The 17602-nt window shown below is 41.2% G+C and overlaps 1 protein-coding gene across 9 annotated transcripts in view; it reads left to right on the top strand.

The window, feature by feature from the left end:
• LOC110507166 (arf-GAP domain and FG repeat-containing protein 1) overlaps positions 1-17104 on the top strand; it is a 41549-nt gene extending 24445 nt beyond the window's left edge. For 7 of the 9 annotated variants that reach the window (XM_021587048.2, XM_021587052.2, XM_021587047.2 and 4 more), the window contains 7 exons: positions 3420-3609; positions 3946-4025; positions 13450-13551; positions 14657-14704; positions 15591-15743; positions 15851-15945; positions 16070-17104. In XM_021587048.2, coding sequence (XP_021442723.2) covers positions 3420-3609; positions 3946-4025; positions 13450-13551; positions 14657-14704; positions 15591-15743; positions 15851-15945; positions 16070-16129 — 728 coding nt within the window. In that variant the 3' untranslated portion in view covers positions 16130-17104. The remainder of the gene's footprint in view (positions 1-3419; positions 3610-3945; positions 4026-13449; positions 13552-14656; positions 14705-15590; positions 15744-15850; positions 15946-16069) is intronic. The other 2 variants (XM_021587049.2, XM_021587057.2) reach the window with 1 other exon arrangement.
• Positions 17105-17602: the final 498 nt, after the last annotated feature.

The raw sequence follows: 17602 nt of genomic DNA, 5'->3' as shown, positions 1-17602 counted from the left end.
AGTGGATATAAGTAAACTCAGCAACAAAAAAAATAAACGTTCTCTCACTGTCAACTGCGTTTATTTCAAGCAAACTTAACATGTGTAAATATTTGTATGAACATAACAAGATTCAGCAACTGCGAGATAAACTGAATAAGTTCCACAGACATGTGACTAACAGAAATGGAATAATGTGACCCTGAACAAAGGGGGGGGGGGGGGGGGGGATCAAAATCAAAAGTAGCAGTCAGTATCTGGTGTGGCCACCAGCTGTATTAAGTACTGCAGTGCATCTCCTCCTCATGGACTGCACCAGATTTGCCAGTTCTTGCTCTGAGAAGTTATCCCACTCTTCCACCAAGGCACCTGCAAGTTCCCAGACATTTCACACCACCCCAGACCATGACGAATCCTCCACCTCCAAATCGATCCCGCTCCAGAATACAGAACTCGGTGTAACGCTCGTTCCTTCTTTGATAAACGCGAATCCAACCATCACCCCTGGTGAGACAAAACCACGACTCGTCAGTGAAGATAACTTTTTGCCAGTCCTGTCTGGTCCAGCGATGGTGGGTTTGTGCCCATAGGCAACGTTGTTTCTGGTGATGTCTGGTGAGGACCTGCCTTACAACAGGCCTACAAGCCTTCAGTGCAGCCTCTCTCAGCCTATTGCGGACAGTCTGATCACTGATGGAGGGATTGTGCATTCCTGGTGTAACTCGGGCAGTTGTGGTTGCCATCCTATACCTATCCCACAGGTGTGATGTTCGGATGTACCGATCCTGTGCAGGTGTTACACGTGGTCTGCCACTGCGAGGACGATCAGCTGTCCGTCCTGTCTCCCTGTAGCGCTGTCTTAGGCGTCTCAGTACGGACATTGAAATGTATTGCTTGGCCATATCTGCAGTCCTCAACCCTCCTTGCAGCATGCCTAAGGCACGTTCACGTGGATGAGCAGGGAATCTGGGCATCTTTTCTTTTGTTGTTTTTCAGAGTCAGTAGAAAGGCCTCTTAAGTGTCCTAAGTTTTCATAACAGTGACCTTAATTGCCTAAGGTCTGTAAGCTGTTAGTCTTAACGACCGTTCCACAGGTGCATGTTCATTAATTGTTTATGGTTCATTGAACAAGCATGGGAAACCTTGTTTAAACCCTTTACAATGAAGATCTGTAAAGTTATTTGGATTTTTACTAATTATCTTTGAAAGACAGGGTCCTGAAAAAGGGACATTTATTTTTTTTCAAATTTTATTTTAGGCATATGTGAATTAGACGTCATGTAAAATGATTGTCAAAAGCGCAAGAGAAACTGTTGCATGACAAACAGGTGCTGTTAGATTACAATATTTTTCTGCCCATTTGGAACAGTACAACACTAAAAAATAATAAGTAATACCATAGTCTGTTCTAATGGAAGAAAAAAAGTCTCGCCTTTATTACAGCATAGCAAAATGTAAAAACGTTTAAATGAGGAACCACTGTAGTCATTTATTTGTCTGGATTTAGGGTGTTAGGCATTGTTTCCCCCCTGAGAAGTACACCAATGGGATCTGTCCATGTCCAAACAGCGAAAGTCTGTTTTTTCAAGACTAAAGACAATATGACTAAACAACCACTGAGTATAAAACCTCGGAAAGTATTCAGACCCATTCCCTTTCTCCACATTTTGTTACTTTACAGCCTTATTCTAAAATGAAGTAATACATTTGCCTCATCAATCTACACACAATACCCCATAATGACAAAGCGAAAACAGGTTATTAGAAATGTTTTACAAATGTGTTAAATAAAGAATAGATACCTTGTTTATTTACATAAGTATTCAGACCCTTTGCTATGAGATTCGAAGTTGAGTCCCACAGTTGACAGTGCATGTCAGAGCAAAAACCAAGCCATGAGGTCGAAGGACTTGTCCGTAGAGCTCCGAGACAGCATTGTGTTGAGGCACAACTCTGGGGAAGGGTACCAAAACATTTCTGCAGCATTGAAGGTCCTCAAGAACACAGTGGCCTCCATCATTCTTAAAGGGAAGAAGTTTAGAACCACCAAGACTCTTCCTAGAGCTGGCCCAGCCAGAGCCCGGACTTGAACCTGATTGCACATCTCTGGAGAGACCTGAAAATAGCTGTGCAGCGACTCTACCCATCTAACCTGACAGAGCTTGAGAGGATCTGCAGAGAAGAATGGGAGAAACTCCCCAAATACAGGAGTGCCAAGCTTTGTAGCTTCATACCCAAGAAGACTCGCTTTAATTGCTGCTAAAGGTGCTTGAACAAAGTACTTAGTAAAGGTTCTGAATACTTATGGAAATGTGATATTTCAGATTTTTGTTTTGTCATTATGGGGTATTGTGTATAGATTGAGGGGGGGGGGGGGGGAATTTAAGGCTGTAACAAAACAAATTGTGGAAAATTGTCAAAGGGTCTGAATACTTTCTGAATGCACTGTATAGTAGCTCCCTATATGTCAACCTGAGAAAACCAGTAGTCATTTGACATTATTTCGAGACATGCAAGAGAAACCTTTTGCAAGCTTAAGACACAACCATGTAAATCTGCGGCCGTATGTATCAAGCATTTCGGAACAGGACTTCTGATCGAGGATCAGGTCTCCCCTCTCCATTTAATCCCATTCATTGTGTTCTAAAAGGCAAAACTGGTCCTGAATCGCAACTACTACTCTTGAGACACTTGATACATACTGCCCCAGGTGCTCATAAAAACCCGCTGTTAGAATTGGGCTTTCTGGGATTGCAACGCTTTTGTGCTCCATCTGTTCAGTCATACCATCTCACTGTCTGGTCCTAATGTCAGCTCACCTGTCACGTGAATTGCTATGGTTACCTCTGTGTGAAAAAACTTTTCTTAGCACTGGGGTATCTTGTTTTTGAAAACAATAATTCTACTAGTTGACTACACTTTGCCTGAAAACAGAGGTGAAGTGAGGGTGATATGCGTGGGAACACCTCTCGTAAAACCTGCAGCCTGAATAGGAAGTCTGAGTAAAAGCACGAGTAGGTGTTTTTAGAGCCTTCATTTTAGTGGACCCCAGCAGAACAGAATCCCAAAGGTATAGAGTCAGGCTAAGGGAGAGTGGGAATCGTCACACATCGTTTCCTCTGTGTGGAAAAACCTTTCTTAGCACTTGGGTATCTTAGAGCTTTGATATCTATTCCGACCTGCACCTTGAGGACTATGGTCCAGTCGCTTCCAGCATTCCATTTCTGACTTCTAGATCACATACGTTCGTTCATACAAATAACAGCTACAATAATTAGATCACAGCTTTTTGTGAAGATGGTGACGTTGCTTGAGTGTGGAGCAGGTCTCCTTTGTGTTGGCATGATGTGTTGCTGTCGTGGGTGGGAGACGAATGGAGTTACTAATAAGTACCCTCCCTCCCTCCTGTGTTGTGAACCAGCCTGTATGTTTTTTTTCAGGAGGTAGTGTCCCTAGCGGGGTTCCAGGCTCTCTCCCCCCGGTGGCGTCGGCAGGACTGCGTCACCCCCAAAGTCAGCTGACGGGTACGTCGGCAGCAGACCGCTACGCCGCGCTGGCCGAGCTGGACAACGTGTTCGGCTCGTCGGCCCCCACCACCAGCGTCTACAACACCATCAGCACTTCTCAAGGGTACGAGAACACACCATCAGATGAATTCACCCTCTTCCCATTACCGTCTAGTCTATGCCTTGAGTTCCTTCTGTCTGTCTTTCTTACATTCACATCTTTTTTATTATATAAGGCGAACGTCTTGGTACCAACAAGTAGATCTATTTTTAAAAATGATACTCAGCCCTCTCACCTCTCTCTAGTTGGATCCCAAATCGCACCCTATTCTCTAAAAGTGCACTGCTTTTAGCACCACTGCTATTGATCATGTAGGTAATAGGCTGTCATTTGGGATGCAGCCTCTGTCACAGTGAGTCCATGGGGTCACTCTAACGCCAGTGTTGTGTTGTGTCCCAGGGGGATGTTTGGCACTGTGACAGGAGTCTCGTCAGCCCAAGCACAACAATGCATGTCCAGCATGCCCCAGGGTTTTGGAGGTGAGTTACATCACTCTGTGTTTTTTTTTCATCCCTACCCTTCCCCCTTCAGTGTGCACTACACTAGTTCACTCAAACCCTTGGGTTTAAAAATATTGGATAGATGTACGCGTGGACTATAGGGAGTTTTATTCATATTTAACTCACTATCTTGCGTCCATTACTTTTCGATCTGAGGGGGAGTGAACTATCATGGAAATTCACCACTAAGGACTCCCAAGTCAAAGTAAATGAAGCAATCTTTATTGCTTACACTTGTAAAACCATTGCAGTAGAAAGGTTTACCTTAAGACCTTCGCTTCATACAGTTAGACACATGCTTCATTACACAATTTAATTTATGTAAGTTCTCCAATGTTATCACACGCACGCAAGGACAAATAGTCCCAACATAGCCCATTTTGCAAGGTTCACAGACTATGATCCAAACATAGTTGACAGCCAAGCTGTCACCTCCCACTCGCTGTCTTCATTGCCAGAGTAGCTTCTAGCGGTTTCTGATAATGACATTTCAGCTGGAGCTTTTGACTTTCTCTTCTTCCTTCGGGTTCCTAAGACAGCAAAATACTTGAAAAGAAAAAGGAAACACAAAATATGACAAGTATTAGTAATGCTTTAAGCTAGGCATAATCATATATGGCAAAAAACGAAGTTTGATTACATGACAATTCCCACTCTCCCTTAGCCTGACTCTATTATACCTTTGGGACTCTGTTCTGCTGAGGTCCACTAAAATGAAAGCTCTAAAAACACCTGCTCATGCTTTTACTCAGACTTCCTCGTCAGGCTGCAGGTTTTACGAGAGGTGTTCCCACTTTTTTCGGGCAAAGTGCAGTCAAGTAGTAGAATTGTTTTCCAAAACAAGCCCTCCCCCATCCTGAGTCGAGGATGTACAATGAATCTCCATGGCTAGGCAGGTGGTGTTATCGTCCCAGCCCAAGTCCAGAACCTTTGTACTCCTCCACACATCTCCCGGTCTTCTAATCAGTCAGGAGAAGCCTTGAGATCAGGAGGTGCACATTCCGGCAGCCTGCCGCAGTCAACTGGATAATTATCCTTCTCATACACAAAGACGAATATGTTCATAAGTGAATATAATGAGGAAAAACATTGAGGGAATATAATTATATAAAACAGTGAAGCTATAAGACAGTGTTATAGGGCAATAGTTCACATTAGATCTATCATGTGACTCCTATCTCACCCTTCTCACCCTGAGACAGGCCCCCTTTTGTACTTTGCCTCCGGCCACACATACATTTGCACATAGATCATTCCATCTAACCTATAACGCACAAATCACTACTGCTAGGCCACTTATATAGTTATAAACATACTAGAACTTGCTCAAGTCAATTAGTCAGTTTCCAACAGTCCCTCATCTGGAACAATGATCAGTCACATATTCCACGCTGCCTAGAATAAATATGGACTTGAACAGGAAGAGAGAGAGAATACATGTTTAATCATTTCACACCACCCTTGATGACAATGAGATTGGGGCATGGACCACAAAGTCCCTACTATCAATGGCCCAATTATGTTTAGCCCAAGCTACAATCTAGTGGGTTTTCTGATAACCTCCCTCTCGGAGGACACAAAAAGATAAGGTTTCTCTGAGAGGAACACTCCCTAGACTCACTGGATTCTTACAATTAGTTTCAGAAACCGTCTGCAGGATGAGCAGTGCACCCTCCCCTCACTTTGTGCTCTCCGCACAGTTTAGGGGCAACGCTCTCTCTCTCTCCTTTCCAAATTATAATTAGAACTATTGATCAATTATCCAGCCCGTTCTTCATGTTGAGTCTATCACTCGAATTTAAGACCCCCAATTTAGCACGGACACTGGCAGAATGTACATTTACAGACGGTGACATATACAGTGCCTTGCGAAAGTGTTCGGCCCCCTTGAACTTTGCAACCTTTTGCCACATTTCAGGCTTCAAACATAAAGATATAAAACTGTATTTTTTTGTGAAGAATCAACAACAAGTGGGACACAATCATGAAGTGGAATGACATTTATTGGATATTTCAAACTTTTTTAACAAATCAAAAACTGAAAAATTGGGCGTGCAAAATTATTCAGCCCCTTTACTTTCAGTGCAGCAAACTCTCTCCAGAAGTTCAGTGAGGATCTCTGAATGATCCAATGTTGACCTAAATGACTAAAGATGATAAATACAATCCACCTGTGTGTAATCAAGTCTCCGTATAAATGCACCTGCACTTTGATAGTCTCAGAGGTCCATTAAAAGCGCAGAGAGCATCATGAAGAACAAGGAACACACCAGGCAGGTCCGAGATACTGTTGTGAAGAAGTTTAAAGCCGGATTTGGATACAAAAATATTTCCCAAGCTTTAAACATCCCAAGGAGCACTGTGCAAGCGATAATATTGAAATGGAAGGAGTATCAGACCACTGCAAATCTACCAAGACCTGGCCGTCCCTCTAAACTTTCAGCTCATACAAGGAGAAGACTGATCAGAGATGCAGCCAAGAGGCCCATGATCACTCTGGATGAACTGCAGAGATCTACAGCTGAGGTGGGAGACTCTGTCCATAGGACAACAATCAGTCATATATTGCACAAATCTGGCCTTTATGGAAGAGTGGCAAGAAGAAAGCCATTTCTTAAAGATATCCATAAAAAGTGTTGTTTAAAGTTTGCCACAAGCCACCTGGGAGACACACCAAACATGTGGAAGAAGGTGCTCTGGTCAGATGAAACCAAAATTGAACTTTTTGGCAACAATGCAAAACGTTATGTTTGGCGTAAAAGCAACACAGCTGAACACACCATCCCCACTGTCAAACATAGTGGTGGCAGCATCATGGTTTGGGCCTGCTTTTCTTCAGCAGGGACAGGGAAGATGGTTAAAATTGATGGGAAGATGGATGGAGCCAAATACAGGACCATTCTGGAAGAAAACCTGATGGAGTCTGCAAAAGACCTGAGACTGGGACGGAGATTTGTCTTCCAACAAGACAATGATCCAAAACATAAAGCAAAATCTACAATGGAATGGTTCAAAAACAAACATATCCAGGTGTTAGAATGGCCAAGTCAAAGTCCAGACCTGAATCCAATCGAGAATCTGTGGAAAGAACTGAAAACTGCTGTTCACAAATGCTCTCCATCCAACCTCACTGAGCTCGAGCTGTTTTGCAAGGAGGAATGGGAAAAAATTTCAGTCTCTCGATGTGCAAAACTGATAGAGACATACCCCAAGCGACTTACAGCTGTAATCGCAGCAAAAGGTGGCGCTACAAAGTATTAACTTAAGGGGGCTGAATAATTTTGCACGCCCAATTTTTCAGTTTTTGATTTGTTAAAAAAGTTTGAAATATCCAATAAATGTCGTTCCACTTCATGATTGTGTCCCTCTTGTTGTTGATTCTTCACAAAAAAAATTGTTTTATATCTTTGTGTTTGAAGCCTGAAATGTGGCAAAAGGTCGCAAAGTTCAAGGGGGCCGAATACTTTCGCAAGGCACTGTATATATGTGTATATATATGATGACATACATTATATTCATACATTTATAGCATTAACTTTTCTCATCACAGCCCCCATTTGTCCCTGTCTTACACTGTCGCGAGTGGCATCGGTATCTCAATGCATTTTTTTGACTAAATTACTATACATTTCGCAGTGTGCAGACCCCTCACAATCAACCTGCTACCCCAAATGAACAATTTTGGGCAACCTTAAATGAACTACGGGCATGGTTGACCACCCCCCTCCCTCCCGGCACTCATTCTTCTGGCGTTTCTTAATTTTCTTCTTCAGATAGCTTTACAGTTCGTTAAATGTTACACATTTAACTCATACCTGTCAAAGTGGGTGGCCCTTGATAATGTCCTGATTTCAATGTCTGGGGAATAATCTAATTTTCCCAAGCAGACCAATCTCCCACCTGAGCCGCCACCACCATCCTTTATGGTCCATTCTGTCTTGTCCATTTTCCGACTAGTGCACCAGCAGCATGAGAGAAGTTTGGACGTGATCTCTCTCCACGTGGACTATCTCCGGACTCATGCTGCACTCCTGAGAGAAAAGGCAGTTGATAGCTTGACTGGAATCTGTACACATGTTGCTGGCTCGGACTCGGGTCTCAGGTAGAAGGACAGGGCCATAGTGAACAGCATTGTCGCCATTACTTCAGCTGGTTAGAGGGGGTGAGGCTCACTGTTCTCGGTCAAATTGTCCCTTCCATACCATCTATGGTCACCGGAGGGCAGACCAGAACAACAGTTTAGGGCATTACTATTCACTGTATGTCAAATTATTACATTCCCAATATTCTTAATACACATTTCTAAGACAAATGTCCAAGAGAATAACAACACACTATTGAAGCCATTTTGCAAATTGGCTTATACTCCCCTAATATATTGGGAACCTCACCGCAGAATTACAGGGTCAGGGAGTTAGAGGACTAACCCTTAGGGAGAAATCCCGATCATACAGCGCACCCAATCTGGTGAGAAAAACAAAAACGAAACAAACATAACAACAACAACAGCAATGCATTTCTTCATATTTACCAGCATTTACATATTATACTTAAATCTCACCCAATGTATCTAGCCTTTCTTACGAGGGTGATCAGGCCTCACCAGAAAGTCAGGACTGAGGTCATTCGACACCATTAAGTGAGTCTGTTCTCATTGAGTCTGTTCTTTTCCTTTTCTTTCCCTGTACTTCAGACTCAAATATTTATATATAATGGGATGACAACCCAACTCGGGATAAGGGCTTTTAGCGGGTGGAATAGTGGGGACCAATTGGAGGTTTAGTAGCAATACAAATATTATAATACAGCTATATAGACACTCAATTATCATGTTACTTTTTAATGGTACGAACATATATTATATTACAAACATATATTTTGATAAATCGAATTGAAAGTTGTCTCATTATGGTAAGTGGTGAAATAAGTATAGCCAGTTACAATTGGAATGGCTTAGCAGATAATAAGAAAAGACTATCAGTATTTACCTGGCCAAAAGAGAAGGAATATAATATCTATTGTTTACAGGAAATTCATTCAACAATTTTAGATGAAGTTTTGTGGGAAAAGGACTGGGGGTCAAAATATATTTCTCCCACAGGCAAAGAAATTCAAAAGGGGTTTTAATGAACAGTAATTTTGATCCAAATGTGCCAATTGTTGAAACAGATCATCAAGGTAGATGGATTATTTTAAATATGTTATTGGACACTAACCAGATATGGCTTATTAACCTATACGGTCCGAATAATGATGATCCAAGCTTCTCTGAAAATATATATAAGAATTTATCAACTCTACAAGCAACACTAGACTCTATTATTATGGTGGGAGATTTTAATACAGTCTTAAATACTTCCATGGACCGGAAAGGAAATCACACTACAAACTATCACCCTCAGGCACTTAAGGAAATCATGAATGTCAATGATATATTGGAATTAGTGGATATATGGAGGCTTAAATATCCTGACCTAGTGAGCTATACATGGTGGAGGCTTAATCAGGCTAGTCAACTTGACTACTTTCTTATGCCATTCTCTCTGGCACCAAAAGTTTAAAAAGTGTTGATAGGGGACAGAATGCGGTCGGATCATCACATAATTGGCATATATATTACTCTTACAGAATTCCACGTGGGCGGGGATATTGGAAATTTAATCAAAGCCTACTAGATGATAAATTGTTTAGAACTAGGACAGAAGAATTTATAACTGACTTTTTCAGACATAACTTGATAACAGCAGATCCCCTTACTGTATGGGACACTTTTAAATGTGCCTTTAGAGGCCATGCAATTCAGTACTCATCTATAAAACAAAAGCAATTTAGATCATTGAGTCCATATTAACAAAGGAAATTTAAGGACTAACAGTACAGTTAGATAGTAATAAAAACTGTACCATAGAGACACAGAATAAGTTAGAGGAAAAAGAAACGAAACTCCAGGGCTGGAGGGCATACCAGTGGAAGTATACAAAACTTTTTGGGATATACTCAAAGGACCATTATTAGCATGTTTTAACCACTCCTATATAAATATTAGATTATCGGACACGCAACAAGGACGTCTTATATCATTATTACTGAAACGGGACCCAAGTGGTATATATAAAGATCCAGTCCATTAAAAAAATTGGAGACCTCTTCCACTTCAGTGTTGTGATGCAAAAATCCTAGCAAAATGCTTGACGCATAGAATTTAAAAAGTATTGTCAGCTATTATTCATCCTAATCAGACAGGTTTTTTACATGGACGATACATTGGAGATAATTTAAGACAAGTACTGGAAACAATAGAATACTATGAAATATCGGGGACACCAGGCCTGGTTTTCATATCTGATTTTGAAAAGGCTTTTGATAAAGTACGACTGGAGTTTATATGTAAATGCCTAAAATATTTCAATTTTGGGTAATCTCTTATAAAATGGGTTAAAGTTATGTATAGTAACCCTAGGTGAGAAATAGTAAATAATGGCTACATCTCAAAGTTTTCAACTATCTAGAGGAGTAAAACAAGGTTGTCCACTATCGGCATATCTATTTGTTATTGCCATCAAAATGTTAGCTGTTAAAATTAGATCAAACAATAATATGAAGGGATTAGAAATCTGTGGCTTAAAAACTAAGGAGTCATTGTACGCTGATGATTCATGTTTTCTTTTAAAACCACAATTAGAATCTCTCCACAGCCTCATATAGGATCTAGATACTTTTGCTATCCTCTCTGGATTGAAACCAAATTATGATAAGTGATGCTACCATTACGTATTGGATCACTAAAAAAATGCAAATTTTACATTACCGTGTAGTTTACCAATTAAGTGGTCTGACGAAGATGTGGACATACTCTTGTATACAAACCCCAAAAGAAAGAAATGATCTCACTCCAATAAATGTTTATAGAAAGTTAGCAAAAATAGATAAGATCTTGCTACCATGGAAAGGAAAATACCTGTCTATTTGTGGAAAAATAACCCTGATTGACTCTTTAGTCACATCACAGTTTACCTATTTATTTATGGTTTTGCCTACACCTAGTGACCTGCTTTTTAAATTATATGAACAAAAAATATTCAATTTTATTTGGAATGGCAAGCCAGACAAAGTTAAATGGGCCTATTTATATAACTAATATTAATTCGGTGGGCAGAAATGATTAAATATTAAAGCATTAGACCTCACTAAAAGCATCAGTCATACAAAAGTTATACTTAAATCCAAACTGGTTCTCTAGTAAATTGTTAGGAATGTCTCATCCTATGTTCAAGAATGGCCTTTTTCCCTTTATTCAGATTACACCTGCTCACTTTCGGTTGTTTGAAAAGGAAATCATCTCCAAAATATCGTTATTTTTTTCAGCAAGCCTTAAAAAGTTGATTGCAATTTCAGTTTAATCCACCTGAAAAGACAGAACAAATAATACAACAAATATTGTGGTTAAACTCAAATATACGAATTGATTAAAAAAAACATATTTTTCAAATACGTTTTTCTTTAATGTATAATTTTTGTGAATGATATCATAAATAGGACTGGTGGAGTTATGTCACACATGCAGCTAACACAGACATATGGAAATGCCTGCTCTACCCAAAATTACAACCAACTAATTGCAGCATTACCACAAACATGGAAGAGGCAAGTAGAAGGGGAAAAAACAAGGAACTTATATGTCGGCCCTGCATTAAAGAATATAAATGGTTAAAGAAAAGTGTGATAAATATAAACATATACCAATAAACTGACAGCTGTGCCATATATATTGCAAAATGGTTGGGAAGAGATTTTCGATGTACCCATTCCATGGCACATGGTTTATGAATTGATACGCAAAACAACGCCGGATTCAAAACTTTGCATTTTTCAATTTAAATTACTATACAAAATTCTTGCAACCAATATAATGTTATATATATGGGGGTACAATCTTCCCAGCTCTGCAGATTTTGCTGTGAGGTGGCAGAGACATTAGATCATTTATTTTGGTATTGTCCATATGTAGCTCGTTTTTGGTCACAGGTCCAGGAATGGTTGAGGAATTGCAACCTTTGCGTAGAACTAACGCTGCAGATAGAAATACTGGGTGATTTGAAAAGGCATAGTCAATCAATTAGTAATATAATAATTATTTTAGCAAGAATGTTTATTTTTAATTTACAATCTATAGAAGCTATGAGAATAGAAAGGTTCAGTACTTTTGTGAAGCATCACAACACAGTTTAAAAATATATGGCAAATAGAATTCCAAAATGGATGGTGTTAAGAGATGGATGGGAGGGGTTGAATGGAGCTGAAGGGTGGGACTAATAACAAGATAACCAATGTAAAAGATATGGGGTCTGTAAAATGTATATAGGTTCAAAAATGTTGTGAAACAGCACAGTTACAAATAGAAATCAAACTGGATGGACATCAGAAATAGAGGAAGGACTAAAAACAAACTAAATATAACTCTTGTAAAATAGATTGTGTCTGTAAAATGTGTATAAGATGTATAAACTGAAGGTTGAAGTCTAAATGTTATTGTTAATTAGTTTACTCCAATTGGGGTAAGGGTGGTAGGGTTTGTGGGGAATAATAAAGGTATATTCTTTTAAAAAAGATATGGGGGATTGGAAATGAAGACAATTACATTGATGGAAGCAACAATCTTTCTGTAATATTAAGCTGATCCACCCCTAAAAAAACAAACAAAAAAACATATTTGGTAATAGTTATCTCCCCTTTCATATCTTCACACACCACACATCACACATCCCACAGAACTTGCTTAGGTATTCACTCAGAATCCCTATGTAACATTATCAATCGAGGTCCACACAGAACTTCTTTCAGTTCACACACAACTTTCTTATTGCTGGTGGTATTCACATCCATACCACCAGCAACGATCAGCACGGCAAAGTCAGCCTGAGCATGTTCTTGAATCTCAGTGTCCGGGGGCATCAAGATCAAACATCCTGTGTCATGGAAATTCACCACTGAGGACTCTTAAGTAAAAAAATCTGTCTTTATTATCACGGCTGGAGAGGTTCACAAACTCAATCCAAGCTTGATGAAAACTCTGAAGGGGAGGTTCCCTTTCAGTTCTTTTATACTGCTACACAAACAAGTCATAAGCATGGTTGGTTCTTGTATGTGACTGATGTATACAACACAAGGCTTTTGACCTTGAAACTGAGACATTGTATCACTTCAGGTTATTACAAAAGCAGCCTTGTGCTAAACATACGATCATATACACACACAACATTTTCCATCGCAGATCGATTCCACACTTTGGGGAGAAGGGGGTAGATTAGAATTGGACCGTAAATTTCTACAGAGCTGAAGTAGACACTTAGCTACTCAGAGATGAACTGATATGAGTATGATGTCTCCTCTTTCCTTCTGCCAGGTCCGTCAACAAACCCCTTTGCTGCTGCAGCGGTTGCCCCGGCGATAGCCACCACCAACCCCTTCCAGAGCAACGGGAGAGCAGCGGCTATGGCGGCAGCAGGTGGGGACACGCCACGGATGTTTTGCATACCCAATGTACTTGAAACTAAAGCCATAGGCTTTGCCCGAAATCATTCTTGCCTACTACTTACTAAAATTCTATACTATGTACTAACCCTACTACATACTGTTTAGAACAAACTGTTTTATGCACTAAGCAACAGATATCAGCATACTAGACACACGCGTACTTAGGTGTCATGTAATGTGCAATTGGGTTGTTCCCTGCCATTCGTACATCACATCAGATCATCTGATTATCAGCTGTTGTCAAATACATGTGGGAGTCTGAAAAGACAATTATCTTCCCCAGTAGCATGCAGAGAATTCGTACTTGATGAAAAGCCTAAATGAGTATGACATCCTGGCATTTTAAGCTTTCTACGTTTTCGAAATATCACATACTCTAAAACGTTCAATTTTGCGCATACCCAATCAACATACTATTTAGAACGCAAGTACGGGTATTCGGACTCGGCCACTGAGTTAGAGGGTGCACTTAACCCAAAACCTGTCATGTGCAGGCCCATTGCAAAGATGGTTGATGAGCTCTGAAGTACATCTCTATGACTAAAGCCGATCTAGCTGTCGTGGTTAGCGGCCATTTTGAGGTAGTGCGGAAGAAAAACGTGTTTCACAGATGGCAGCTATATTCCAAAGTCATGCTAAAATATCACAAATTAACTGAGGCAGGTGATCATGTAAAATATTTTCTTTGTAGCAAAATTCAAAGAATAGCCTAGCAGTCAACCGAAATCTCACAAGTCCATATTCTTAGATGACTTTTTACGGAGGATGATTGACCACCTGAAACCCTGTAAGAGGACTCGTGGTCATGGTCATGAGGGCATAATGAGGTTATGAACCAGATGCCTTCACTTCATCTAATTGTATTCATCTTAAAGTAAGTATTTTGCGTGGGGCTTGGCTGCTACAAGACAGCAGCATTATTCATTAACAATAGTCTGTAGCTAAATGAGGATATAGTCGAAGTAGTAACAGTTGGTGACTGAGTGTTTCTGTTATAAGCGTGAAGGTGTGTGCGTATGTATGTCTATGTGCAAATTATGATGGTTCTGTCTGATTGCTCTTGTGATGCTCGACAGGCCTGTTGGGGGCTCTGCATGGGCAGGGTTACCCTCCAGCCCACTTTGGTAGGTTCCCTCCTCCCCTTCCAGCTCACTCCTTTTCTCCCTCCTTTCTGCCTCCCTGTGTCTTGGCTGTGGCAGTGCTTCCTAGAGCTCCCCTGAGCATCCTGTGACTGTCTCGCCGACTGCATGTGTTGTGTCCCCTGAACTCTGACCCCAGTGCTACTTCTACTGTATATGTGAGTGTGGGGGTCCTGATGCCTCAACTGCCCTCACCAATTCCCCCCCCTCCCCACTAACGCTCCCAGACTGTAGTGATGTGACATCGCCGATTACCCCTTCTTGCCCCCTGCTGGCCAAGAGAAATAGCCTAACTAACAGTCGTAGATTTTCAGCCTATAGCTGTTGGCGGGGTGTATGTCCTCCAGCTGAGCTCTGAGGTTATAAACTGGTGTTGAAAGGACATCAAACTGCCAGATAACCATTTAAGAGTATCCTTGAACTGCACAACTGTAAGCTTTTTTTGACTGTAAGCTTTTTATAGTTTTTCACCCTCCTGGATTCTGTACACTGCCTTTGCTAAGATTGCTTATACCCTGAGTGCTGTAGTACTGTAACTGTGTGCTAGATGCTGGTTATGTTATGGATAGAGCTAGTCTCTGAGACTCGTTCTAGTCACAAAGTCGTTTTTCTGCTGTTGCCGTGATTGTTTAATTGTTTTTAATTGTGTTTAATTGTACACTGCTCAGTAAAGGTGTTTTTCGTTCAGGTTGTGTGCAAATGTTAACCTGGCGTCAGGTGTGATTATAGCTAGACTAGGTGGCTAGGTGGGTGCTTCAGATGTTTTGTGGTCTGCGTTAGCACTTAGCAGTGATCGTGTAGCGTAAGCTCTGTGTAACTGATGTGATATTTTGTAGATTGAGTGTCCTCTCCTCTCCCGCCTATCTTGCAGCCACGTTTGGCACAGGGTCCATGAGCATGCCAGCCGGATTCAGGAACGCTGCTACCTACAACCTCCCCACCAGCTTCAGTGGGACCTTCCAACAGCCCTTCCCAGGCCAGGGCCCCTTCCCCCAGCCTCCGGCCTATCCCCAGCAACCCAACGGTGTGTGTGGGTGTTTGCATGGGTGTATGTGTGCTTTGCATGAATTTGTGTAGTGTACCCCTTTTCATTTAAACCTTTAGTATTCACCTCTTTCTCTGGTCCACCAGGAGGGGGGTTTTCAGCCTATGGACAGGCCAAGGCTGTGGCGACCCCCTTTGGGCAGGCGATGGCTGCACCCGGGGTGTCTAGTAACCCCTTCTTGGTGAGTGGGACCATTGGTTGAAAGCCAAGTGTCCACAGTCTCCATTTGATAAAACTTTTTAGTTTCACTAGTGGTGATTTAATGGCCCCCTTTCTCCCTCTCTCTGTCTTTGTCGTCCTTCCAGGCGGGCGCCCCTTCAGGACACTATCCCTCAGGAAGCTCTTCAACGAATCCTTTCTTATAGCACTGCTCCACCTGAACTCCACCACTAGGGTGTTGTCAACTGGCGTGCACTGCTCTCACCTCTTGCACTGTTTTGTTTCACAAGACGCTTTAAAAAAGACAAACCCAATGTTTCTAAAACTGGTATTTTGTATTAAGTGACGTAACTGACACCGTCCATGGCAACAAAAAACAAAACAAGGTAAAGGTGTGTAGAGGGAAGGGGGGGTGGTGTTAGGGGTGGCAGGAAGCCTAGCTGTTAAGAGCTTTGGGCCAGTAACTGAAAGGTCGCTGGTTTGAATCACTGAACTGACTAGGTTAAAAATATGTCTGTGCCCTTGAGCAAGGCACTTAACCCTAATAGCTCCTCCTGTAAATTGCTCTGGATAAGAGGGTCTGCTAAATGACTCGCATGTAAATGTGTTAAAGGGGCGGAGTTTCCTCTCATCCTCCATCTAACCTGTGATCTGGCCTGGCCTCAGCTGAGCCAAATGTATATTCAAACTGGCTGATACTAAGTTATTGCAAAATATTCCCATTCATTACGCTGCAATTCTGTAAATATTTTTTTGTTAGAGGAAATTAGCTCTGTGCATATCAGTATTTGTATCTTTAACACGAGTTTAAGGCAGAACTGTTACTTGGAAAATCTTAGAGGACTACTGTGAGTTACTGTATTTGTAAAGAAGAACCAAAAGCAGTTTGTACAGCGTGGTATCGGTAGGACTATTTTTACAGAGAATAAGAGGTGAACATGCGTTTCATAATTTGTTACAGAAGAGGGGGAGGAGTATCTCTCCTCTTCTGTGATTGGCCTCGAGGGCAGAGACTCCACCTGGAAGGGGATGGGCTCTCACCTGTGGTCTCACCTGTGCTCTCACCTGTCCTGCTGCCCAAGTGGTTTACTACAATATAGACTGAATTCCACTGATGTTGGGTGTTAAAGACATTTAAGTTAATGTGTATATATATTAAAATGAATTTTAACTAAAAATAATGACCAAACCATGTCTTTGTATTGCTGCACTGTACATCTCCATTTTTATATATTGAAATATTTTTGATATACTGTATATAAAAAGATTTCTATCACGATAAAGATGTTGCATTCTGAATACTGTGGAGCTGTTACTCTTGCTCAGGAGTATAGACTGTAAAGAATATCAAACCATCAGACCTGACTGTCATCAGGGTCTTTAATTCAGTAGGACACAATATACCAAAAACGAAAACAAAAATGTGCTTTCTTTATGGACACACTCGGGTAGAAACTCCCCGTTTCAAAACGTTTTCTCCCATTCCGTGCCTACAGAACATGGCCCAGTGGTCAGTTTCTTTAGCTCAGAGTCTTTGTTCAGGGCCAGTGTCACTGTCTTTCAGACTTGGCGGCTCCTCTGCAGAAAACAGTGGAAAAACGTTAAGCTTATTCCTTACTCTTCAGTCGTAGGGCTAGCAAGCAGGTCTTATTATTGTCCTGTGACACTTCAACTGTTAA

The sequence above is a fragment of the Oncorhynchus mykiss genome, chromosome 27 (assembly GCF_013265735.2).
Source record: "Oncorhynchus mykiss isolate Arlee chromosome 27, USDA_OmykA_1.1, whole genome shotgun sequence".
NCBI lineage: Eukaryota > Metazoa > Chordata > Actinopteri > Salmoniformes > Salmonidae > Oncorhynchus > Oncorhynchus mykiss.
The sequence above is the reverse complement of the archived record's forward strand: the minus strand, read 5'-3'. Positions and strand labels throughout refer to the sequence as shown.